Source organism: Palaemon carinicauda, chromosome 1 (genome assembly GCF_036898095.1).
Source record: "Palaemon carinicauda isolate YSFRI2023 chromosome 1, ASM3689809v2, whole genome shotgun sequence".
NCBI lineage: Eukaryota > Metazoa > Arthropoda > Malacostraca > Decapoda > Palaemonidae > Palaemon > Palaemon carinicauda.
The window spans coordinates 260,238,251-260,249,739 of NC_090725.1; the positions used below are offsets into that span (position 1 = coordinate 260,238,251).

At 44.3% G+C, this 11,489-nt stretch overlaps 1 protein-coding gene across 1 annotated transcript in view; it reads right to left on the reverse strand.

Annotated features, from left to right (window-relative positions):
- The window catches only part of HDAC1 (histone deacetylase 1), a 39,497-nt gene extending 30,943 nt beyond the window's left edge, over positions 1-8,554 (reverse strand). Inside the window, exon 1 of the mRNA XM_068389541.1 lies at positions 8,441-8,554. Coding sequence (XP_068245642.1) covers positions 8,441-8,489 — 49 coding nt within the window. The 5' untranslated portion in view covers positions 8,490-8,554. The remainder of the gene's footprint in view (positions 1-8,440) is intronic.
- Between the last annotated feature and the right edge of the window lie 2,935 nt (positions 8,555-11,489).

Genomic DNA, 11,489 nt, shown 5'->3' on the forward strand with positions numbered 1-11,489 from the left:
TGGATTCAGTGCCAGGTCAATGACCCTGCGAATCCATGCACAGATAGTTTTCTTGGTAACCCTCCTCTTAGTCCTTCCTGTGCCAATGAATAGTGCTGGCACACGAGGACGAGCTGAGGCTGTTCTCTTGAGGTACAGCCTCAAGCTCCTTACTGGGCATAGTAAGAGAGGGTCTGGGTCATCCGTTACAGTAAGGAGACTAGAAATCCGGAAGGAGTCGAATCAAGGATCTGCTACTCCCGGGTTCTGAGTCTTAGCATAAACTCAGGGACGAAGCTGAACGTTACCTCCCCCCATCCCCTTGAATGGGCGATGTCATACGAGAGACCATGAAGTTCGCTGACTCGCTTGGCCGAGGCCAAAGCTAGTAGGAACACTGTCTTCCAAGTCAGGTGGCGATCTGATGCCTGACGTAATGGTTCGAACGGAGGTCTCTTAAGAGACCTGAGAACTCAAACCACGTTCCATGGGGGAGGTCTCACTTCCGACTGAGGGGAGATAAGTTCATAACTCCATATGAGTAGATTAAGTTCTAGCGATGAAGAAATGTCCATTCCTTTGAGCCTGAAGGCGAGGCTTAAGGCTCAGCGATAGCCTTTCACTGCCGAGACTGATAGGCGCATTTCTTCACGCAAAAACACGAGAAACTCCGCTATTGCTGGAATAGTGGCATCGAGTGGAGAGATAACCCTTCCACATTACCAACCACAGAAGACTTTCCACTTTGCCTGGTAGACTGCTGCTGATGACTTTCGCAGGTGTCCAGACATCCTGATTACAACTTGTTGCGAAAAACTTCTCTCAGAGAGGAGATGCTGGATAGTCTCCAGGCGTGAAGTTGTAGTGCAGCTAAGGCTTTGTGGAAGATGTTAGCGTGTGGTTGTTCGAGTAGATTGTGTCGTGGAGGGAGTTCTCTTGGTACCTCCGTTAGGAGTTGCAAAAGGTCCGGGAACCATTCTGCGTGATGCCATAGCGGAGATATGAGGGTCATTGAAAGATTGACCGATGTTCTGGTCTTGTTGAGTATCCTCCTCATCAGACAGAACAGGGGAAAGGCGTGAACATCGATGTTGTCCCACCGTTGTTGGACGGCATCTTGCCAGAGCGCCTTGGGGTCTGGGACTGGAGACCAGTACAGCGGGAGCCTGAAGTTCAGGGCCGTTGCGAAGAGATCCACAGTCGGAGAACCCCACAAAGTCAGGAACTTTGGCTACTAGATGATCCAAAGACCACTCGGTACTCACTATCTGAGATGCTCAGCTCAGTTTGTCGGGGAACACATTCCTCTTGCCAGGAATGAGGCGTGCCGATAGTGGTATCGAGTGGATTTCGGCCCATCTCAGTATCTCTACTGCTAGATGGGAAAGTTGCTGCGAAAAAGTACAGCACCTCCTTGTTTGTTGATGTAGGCCACTACTGTGGTGTTGTCGCTCACATCACCACCACAGAGTGACTTGCCAGGTACTGTTGGAACTGTTGAAGGGCTAGAAAGACGGCCTTCATCTCTAGGAGATTTATGTGGAGGTACTTTTCTGACTCTGACCAGAGGCCCTGTGGTGCAGCATGTGGTCCCCCCCCCACCCTTTTTTTGAAGCATCTGAAAACAGCATCAAATCCGGGGGGAGGACGAAAAAATAAACTCCCTTTCATAGGATCTTGTCGGCCACCCACCACTGGAGGTCCGTCAGTTCCGCAGGTCCCATGGGGATCTAGATGTCCGGCGAGGCATAAGCTTGATTCCACCGGGACTTGTCGCCACTGGAGGGATCTCATCCTGAGGCGACCATTGGGAACTAGATGGGCCAGCGATGAAAGGTGACCGAGGAGACGTAACCACGATTGGGCTGGAAGTACTTCTCATCTGAGAAAGTCTTGCGACCTTCCTCAAGCCTTGCTCTTGCTATCCTGTCGTCTGATGGGAAGGCTTTGTGGAGAGTGGTGTCTATAATCATGCCCAGGTATACCAGTCTTTGAGCAGGAAGCAGGGAGGACTTCTCGAGATTTACCATGATCCCCAGATCTTGGCAAAGAGTTTGTCTCGGTGTTGAACAAGGGTTGATAGCGAGTCTGCTAGGATTATCCTGTTATCCAGATAACGGAGGAGACGGATGCCAATCCTGTGTGCCCAAGATGATACTAGGGTGAACACTCTGGTGAAGACTTGTGGTGCTGTGGAAAGACCGAAGCACAGCACCTTGAACTGGTATTTTCTGTTGTCCAGGCTGAATCTTAAGTACTTCCTTGAAGACAGATGGACTGGGATCTGGAAGTACGCATACTTTAGGTCCAGTGTGCAAATGAAGTCTTGCGGTCTTACTACTAGTCTAACCGTGTCTGCCGTCTCCATGCTGAACGGAGTTTGTTTGACAAACTTCTTCAGAGCTGAGAGGTCGATGGCTGGTCTCCAGCCTCCAGACGCCTTCTTCACAAGAAGAGTCGACTGAAGAAGCCTGGGGATCCGTCGAGTACCTCTTGGAGAGCGCCCTTCTTCAACAGGGTCTGGACTTTTGCCAGAAAGGCTTGCCCCCTTGCCAATCCCATGGCAAGGGAGTTCAATGACACTGGATTCGTAGTCAGGAGAGGTAGAGATGTTAAGAACGGGACGCGATATCCTAGACTGAGCACGGAGATTGTCCAGGAATCAGACCCGAGTTGCTCCCACCTGTTTGAGCAATTTTGTAGGCATCCCCCCACTGGTGGAAATGCAGGGGGACTGCCTATCCTAGTGTTTGCGGCCTCGGTTGCTCCCTCTAGGATTTTTGCCTCCCCAGGAGGACTTTTTGCCTTTCCTTTCTTTGACAGGAAAGGGCTTAGATACCATCGTCTTCGCTGCTGTTGTCGTCGTAGTGGTCTTGGTTGGACGGGACTGCTGTGGTGCTAGAGGCTTAAAGGGCTTGGATGTTAAAAGCCCTATGAAGGAGGGAGTCTTGAGACTTCCTCCACCTCTCAGCGGCATGTTCCACATCCTTAGGCTCGAAAAGAACAGACCCCTCCGTGGAGGAATGTCTGAGCCTATTGATCTCGGCGCTAGGGACCTTCTGATGGAATCTCTCAGCTACTGCATTCCAACGTTTCAGGATGGTACTTGCCCACAAGTTCGAGACTTGGTGGGCCAGAAACTCGATCGTGTGAGTACCCGAGAGAAGGAAGGTTTCCATAGCTTTCCTGGTACGTTCCTTGGAGAAATCCTCGTAACGTATCAGGATACCTAAGGTCCGCAACCAGATATCGAGCCACAAAGTAGCTTGCATAGCACACTTCGCGACCTTCTCCTGATTGAAGATCTCGGCTGCCGAGAACGAGACCTGCCGGTTGGAGAGTCTCTCAGGAGGGACACCCCTGGTTAGCTCTTCCAGCAAGTGGTGAAGTGGAATAGCTAGACAAGGCTCCTCTAGGATCTCGAAGTACTTCCTCTGCTGTGCGCGAGGAAGTGGAAGGAGCTTGTTAGTGGTACCGGAACGGTTGGAGGAGGATATCTCGGAGAGCTGTTGTGAGATCTTGTCCCTGGTACTCTTTACCCCTTGAGACCAGGGCAGGGCTGCACTGGTCTTAGAGGGCTTTTGAGTACCAAAGACGCGGTCTAAGACCGTGTCTTTGCCCTCTTGAGAAGGGATCTCTGGGTCGAAAAAACCGTTGAGAGCCCTCATTAGTCAGAATTTGCAAAACGCGTGTTCTGACTCTTGCTGGTCTCCTCCTGTTGTAGGATTTCCAGCGAAGTCTCCTTCTATCCCCGAAGGCTCTTCTTGGGGAGAGTAGCGGACATTCCCTGAGTGGGTAGTCCTAGTGGAAGACTTAGGCAATGTTTTGGAGTCTTTGAATTCCTTCCTGGGAAGGATGTAAGACTCCAACATTGACAACGGTGGCATGTTCCTTCCAATCCCTGAGTGGACCTCTCGGCGTGAAGAGAGGTTTCCTCCATTGGTGTGATGGGGGAAAGTCTCCCCTCGCGTGATTCCCTTGGAGACAGGAAATCTTCGTCTGAAAGGGAAGGAGAGGTAGTCTGAGGAATGGAAAGAACTTGCCTCGAAGGTCTGCGTGGAGTCAGTTTCGCCCTTGGGGAAGTGACCGCATCTAGAGCTCCTCTTTTTCTCCTCAATTCAGAGAGGACAGGCTTGAAAGCCTGAGTTACGGCACTGATCAGGGTACCGAACCAGGGCTGTTGGGTGACAGATGCACTGTCAGACATACCCCCTTGAAGGATCCCTGGGAGGAGTCACTGTAATTGATGGGTTCGCCTGTGGTAGCTTTGGGATCCTGAACCCCTCTGGAAGTTTCCCTTCTCCCACAAAGTGCGGTGGTATGCGCTTGTGGGGAGGGGAATGAAGCGATGGCGACCTTGCTTGCACGCGGGGGGATATTGACGCTCGCGCGTGGGGGGATATTGACGTTCGCGCGAGGGAGAATAATGGCGCTCGTGAGAGGGAGAATATCGGGGCTCGCACGCGGGAGACTGGTAACGCGCAAGAGAATCACGAAGAGCGCGCAGGAGAGTGTTCGCGCGCATCTGTTACAGCTGTAGGGTGCGCGCAAGAGAAAGTCCCCTAGCGCAGAGTAGACTCATGCGGGGAGCGCGGGAGAATGTTGTCGCGCATCCCTAGGAGAGGATTGACGAGCATGCGCATATCCTTGTGGATAAGCACGGGAGAAGGCTGGCGTGCAGGTTCTACCTGGCGCGTAGGATGGTGCGCAGGAGCAGGAGATCGATGGCGCACAGATGGGCGCTGGCGCATAGGAGACCGTTGGCACGTAAGCGAAGGGTGTGTGGGCGCAGGGCGCGCAGGCGAGCACTGGCGCACACGAGACGCTCTTGGTGCCCGTGTTAGGGTAAGAAGGAAGATCAGAGCGTAGTGATGGGGCCTGACGAGCTACTAATGAGCGCTTGTCAGGTTTCCGGAGGTGTGTAGGTTGATGGCGCGCAATAGCACGTTCGGTTGGAGCCTTGTTAGGCCCATTCAGGGATGGCGATGGCAGGTCAGCAGGTCTGTCGGGTGGAACGTCGACGTGTCCTTTAAAAGGACAACCTTTCACCGAAGGAGATCGCGAACGATCTGCAGAGGTCCAGGACCTACGCAGGGTCAGTAACGGATGATCGGTCTACAGGTTCCTCTGCGGAGGATTGCATAGAAGACGTTGAACCAAAGAGGCGCCTCCTCACCACAGGTGAAAGAAGGCCTCTATGGCAAAGAGGAAGGCGAGCCTTCCGACGGATGCGCCCTCTTGGGGCCGTTGGATCAGCAAGCTTACCTTCAGCAGTCCTCCGAAGAGGAGTCTCTGTAAGTGAACTCCCCCGAGGGAGATAAACACTAGCAGGAGACTGATGATGGACTTAGTTGCTCTGCTCAGATTGTGTGCGAGCACATTCCTCTTGCCGGGAATGAAGCGAGCTGATATAACTATGGTAATGAGGGCCAACCGTGGAAACCGGGGGTTTTGGGTGGGGAAAATTTACTGGTAAGTTGATAAATAATGGTAAAACTAACCTTTTCTTCTTTATACATTATTCTCTGGGACGCATATTAAATCAACGAAAAATTGCACAAAATATGGGATGCATGACACATTCGATATAGGAAAAATAAAATCACCTACATTGAATGAGCATGTGAAAAGCAATATAAAAATTATTGTATTTATATGAGAGACTGAAGAGGGTGGACTGATAAGATTTTACCTCAATTTTTTTTAAGTTGGGAGAGACATTTCCTCTACAGCAATGTTTACTTTTAATGAGCCCTTTAATTTACTTTCTTATGCAAGCACAATCAGTTCCAATTACAGTTTATTGGCTGAGAGCTGTGTCATCATTATGATGTAAAGACTTCATAACCAATTTCAAACATTAGTCAAAACAGTTATACAAGGATTTCAGGAGATACAGTTATCGCTTAACGTCCACTGGTAGCCGTCTATGAGTGAATACTTTGAATAATGGTAAAACCGGCGTTCAGTTCATTTGTAATTGTGATACATATTGGATGTCAGTTATGGAGTCCAAAAAATTTAGGGCATTTTCCCCAAATTTAGGGTAATGGCTGCTCTTTTGGCTATTTCGATGCTAAAGCCAAGTTTCACAGTACTCCTGGTGTCGTGAATAATCTTTAAAAAGCTCCTTGTGTTATCCTTCAAAGATTATGTCCCAAGTGCATTTCTGACTTAGTTTTTAGGGAAGACCAGCACATCTACTGCAACGCTTTTGTAATGATTGCAAAGGCAAAAAGAGACGTAGGTGTCAATCATAAAGTAAGGAACGATTTGTGATTTACTTCAACGTAAAGTAAGGATTTATTTATAATTTACATTTAGCTTGTGACCTGGGAAGGGGGGTTCGAGGAGCAAGCACCTCAACAAGGGGTTGTGACCTGTGAAGGGGGGTGTGAGGGGCTTGACCCTGGGCTAGGGTCAGGGTTGTGACCTGGGAACTACTAGGTTAGGTTAGGTGGGTTTGTTAGGTTCTGTACCCTTTTACCAACCTTTTAAGTGTTGAATAATCACGTTTTGTGACCTGGGAAGGGGGCCCCGGCTAGGGGCTGTGACCTGCGAACTGTTAGGTTGGTTTGTTAGGTTCTGTACCCTTTTACAAGCCTCATAAGTGTTAAATAATCACGTTTCGTTCAGTTTTTGCACACCCAAAATCCCAGGTTCCCACCTGTGTCCATCGGATAGATGGGGGGAAAATAAAAGTAGAACAGCTTATTTGCAGAGGAAATAAAGGTCAAATTCGCTGAAAGCATATCATTTACTGTTGTAAATTTTTTTTTTCCTCTTAGAAATGTCCCATGTTTTACTATAAATTTACCCAGCAGTCCCTGTGCCTCAGTGCCAAATGCATCCCAAACCCCCGTCCCTGTCCATAAACCTCTACTTCTTATTCATTAGGAATTCCCGACTCTGTCCCGAAAGGTTATCTCTCAAAAGTAATTTGTTGCAACCAGAAAGTTATCTATATTTGGGTAGTTTGTAGCGCTACGGCCAAGCGTCGTAATTTGCTTATTATCGCTCAGACTGTTACCTTGTATAGAATAAAATCGTATGGAAATGGTCTACAGATCTTAAATATGTTGTGTCAGGGGGGTCCGGGGGGGGCGCAGCCCCACTGGGTAAGGACACGGCTTTTAGCATAGGTTAGGTGGGTTTTTTAAGTTAGCTTCTCCCGTCGTACTCGTAGGTAAGAAAACTGTTGTCTACGGGGGGAGGGGGGTGTCCGGGGGGGGGGGGGGGGGGGGCAAGCCCCCTGGGTAAGGATACAGCTTTTAGCATAAGTTAGGTGGGTTTTTTAAGTTAGCTTCTCCCGCCAAAATAGTTTTTAGAACGACGGCCACAGTTCAGAATATTCCCGTTTTCTACGGGATCTGGCCGTCACCATACAAAGGCTCCCTATATTTATCTAAATAATCAATCATAGAAATGAAAAATACTCGTTCCAGTGACTAAACCATGTAGCGCAATATGTACTGCTTCCCAAAATAGAGGAGCAAGGAGATGATTTAAAACTGCAAGCGGAGCGATTCACGGCAGCGCAGCTCAAACCATGAAATGAATAATTGGTGTTAGCTTGGTGGAAAAATATGTATGGAAATCCACAGTCTGGTGTAAGGGTGACGAAGGACATGGCTAGGAAGGACAACAAAATACGATGGAAAACTCAAATTTTCTAAACAGGCAGAAGACCTAGTCTATCGTTCTACAATGGCTTCTAATTAAATTATCAAGCCATCATGGAAATACGAGTAAATACGACCACAACAGATTTAGTCAAACCATAGAATAGCGATAAGCCTATGGAAAGAATTTTGTATCCATTCTACTTCACAATGAAATGCTATGGTTTCAATTATGAATTTATATTTCAAATAGGAATTGCATTTGTCTTCAAGACTTCCCTGGGCATAACCTAACATGCATTATTGTAGATTGGGTACCGGTAGAAGTTCGTCAGTGGCCTACGTGGTAGGCCTACCGTAGCCTTAAGATTCCAAGATGCCCTTTGCAAATAAACTAGAAAAACGAAAACAACAGGACCCCGTGTCATCTGAATTATAGCTTAATATTTCAGACACAAAACACTTTACCGCCATAAGAACAAAAGGAGGAAAATAACTTCTAACCATATATTCGAACAAGAGCATCTCCCTCAAAGTACGGTACAGATACAATAGGTATGCAACTCGTAATAAACTTTGAACTAAAAAATTAAGTTTTAAAAATATACTTCTTTCTGTACGGAGTGATAGTAGAGGTTAGCCGGGAAGTACCTTTGGATCTTGTTCAACATCAAAGGTAATAGAAATTAATTAGATAAACCACAAACAAAGCAATGTTTCCCACGATTGTTTGGTAAAAAGTGCATTCGTCAAGTGATGAAACCATTAACACATTAAACTAATCTAATATTTCACCATGAAACTTGCCTTTGGTGAAAGGGACATAACGATATACTTACTATCATAGTAATAGCACACTTTCTTCCTGCTGTGGGGTGTAGTCGACATTTTAACAAGTTAAATAGAGAGGACTTCACAAACACCGCTCTCCGCTTGCATCGGCCGACCTGAGGATCATGGGTAAGCTCATCAACTAGGTGTTCTGTCTTGACATTATTTCAATGCCAATGGCAATACTAATAAAACGAGTTTACCAATTATTTTGTACCGTAGTTTTCTACAGAATCAATTCTATGGTTTATTTTATTGAAATTCAGTCTAATTAACAGTATTTAAATTAATTGCTTACGTTTATGCTACAAAGAAATGAATGATAGAAAAGCAAAGCTTAAGCTACTTTGTTAAATGTATTTCCATTAAATCATATAATCGAATATAAATCAATAATACACTAATATATCATTATTTTATGGCGTTAGGTTACATACAGTATGTAGATTTAATTTCAGGTTGATGTCGTGGTCAAATATCTAGCAATAAATTGATCTATCAATGTCATCAGACTAGTTATTCTACAATTAAAAAAGAGAGTATATACGTTTTGAAAGTGCCCAGAATATCAAGTTAATTGACAGAAGCTTACCTTGAAGATTCATAAAATTGTGAAAACACACTTCTTTCTCTAGGTTACTCCTATCTCCCACTACTATCATGAAACGCTTGAAAAGATGCACATGGCTGTATTCATACATTTCATACATGTAAGCATAGCCTACACGTCCGTAAATATTTGCTTACATATCTTGAATACACATACATACACACAATCATATATGAGTATATATGTACATACACACATGTATATATATATATATATATATATATATATATATATATATATATATATATATATATATATATATATATATATATATATATATATATATATATATACATATATATATATATATATATATATATAGAGAGAGAGAGAGAGAGAGAGAGAGAGAGAGAGGGGGGGGGGACTCTGAGAAATGTAAGAAGCTATAGTGGTGCAGATATTGGTAGTGATCACCAACTCCCCATTGCCACACTGAAATTAACAATGAAAGCACCCAATAGAAATGTACTGTAGATGGTATAACTAAGTTTGATACAACTAAGCATCTAGATTCTAGAAGATGAGACTAGAGAAACATTTGCAACTGAATGTAGGAATCGATTTGCAGTCTTAAGAGACGTTAAGAGTCGAAGAGTAGACAATTAACGAAGAATGGTGTGAAATTTAGAACATATATCAGTCACTTGGTAGTGAAGTTTTGGGACATGCGGTTTACATGGAGAAAACCATGGATATCAAATGATAAGTGGATACTATAAAAAGGAAACAAAGACAGAAATTTATTGTTGAAGGTTTCAGAGGAAGTAATGAAAATTACAAAGTAGAGGATGTTAGGCATTCCAGTATTGATAGTAAGGTCAAAAGAAAAGAAAGGAATGACAGGGAAGCAGATGAGGGTGTCAAAGCTATGAATTCAGGGGGTGGCTATGGTGTAAGAATTGCTCATGGAATTATTAATGAGATCTTTATTGGGGCAAAAAGATGAAACATATACCCATTAAAAAGACAGATGAATATGTTATAACAAAAGATGAAGGAAGGCAACGTTGGATGGAGCACTTTAATGAGGTCATGAATAGGAGACATGAAGGGAATAATTTCATTGCTATACCTGTACTGAGGAAGACCTTGATGTGCCCACGAATAAATTCAGTGTGTTTGAAGTTGAAGCTATCATTAAAAATGCAAGAGATGGAAAGCCCTTGGATACGATGGAATAACTGATGATTTTGGCCGAAAATAAAGTGACAGAATACTTACAAGATTTATTTGTAGAATGTGGCATGAAGAGGCAAAACCTGATTAATGGGAACTAGAAGTCTTGGTGAAAATGACAAAAAGGGAGATCTAACTGATTGCAATAATTACATAGGCATCAAACTTACGTCAGAGTCCTGCGTTATAATGGAGTTCCACTAAAATATGTAAATTTGATGAAGCATAACAAGTGCAAAGTTAATGTTAAGGGTAGGCTCCACTTTGTAGGGTTGCCGATCGTAAAAATATTTGCCAAAAATACACTAATCAAGACAGGCTAATGAAATTTTCAGGCATTATTAGCACTATAATAACGCATATCCTCTGTGAGTTTTATCATCCTACAGGGAAAATCAATGATTTTATGAAAACAAAAATGTGAAATTCAGTACCCATTGTACTAAAGGTTATTTGGTGATCGGTGAGAAACTACTGTCCTGAATAGAAATTCGGTCTGGTGGAAAGTTAATGTTAATGAAGTCCTATCAAATGAATTTCCAGTGAACAATGGCGTACTCCAAGGAAATGTGTTGTCACCTAAGTGTATCCTTCTCATGAATTTTGTAATGCATAGAACAGTTGGGGATGGTGGAGAAGGATTGGAATGGATTGGTAACATGAACTTAGCGGACCTAGAGTATGCAGATGATGCTGTCCTTATTAACAAAGCACCAAGGGACTTGCAAAGTTTGCTTACCAGAATGCTTGAAATATCACATGAGGTTAGGCTCAAGATAGATAGAAGAAAGACAGAGATGATGAGAACGGAATATGCAATGGAAGATGAAATACCATTGGAAGGAGAAAGGATTAATGAGTTAGAATCATTTAAATATTTAGGAACTATGATCTCTAATACAAGGTCTTTAGAATTGGAGTTTAATGAAAGATTGAAAAAAAAGCAAAACATACAATGGCTAGGTTTAGTAAAATTTAGAAATCAAATCGTCTGAAATTACAAATAAAAATCAGCCTAAATATCAGTTTAGTGAGATCGGTGTTACTGTATGGACCTGAGTTATGGTATGACAGTGAAACAATATCCAGTAGATTTAGTAGATTTCAGAACAAATCCTTTAGAAGCATATTGGGAGTTAAATGGCTGGACAGGATTAGAAATGAAACTATAAGAGAGATTATTCAAGTGCCAAATGTGGATGAGATCATGGTGAGGGGTAGATGGAGACGGTGTGGGCATGCTCTTCGCACTTCCCAAGAGAGATTAGTTC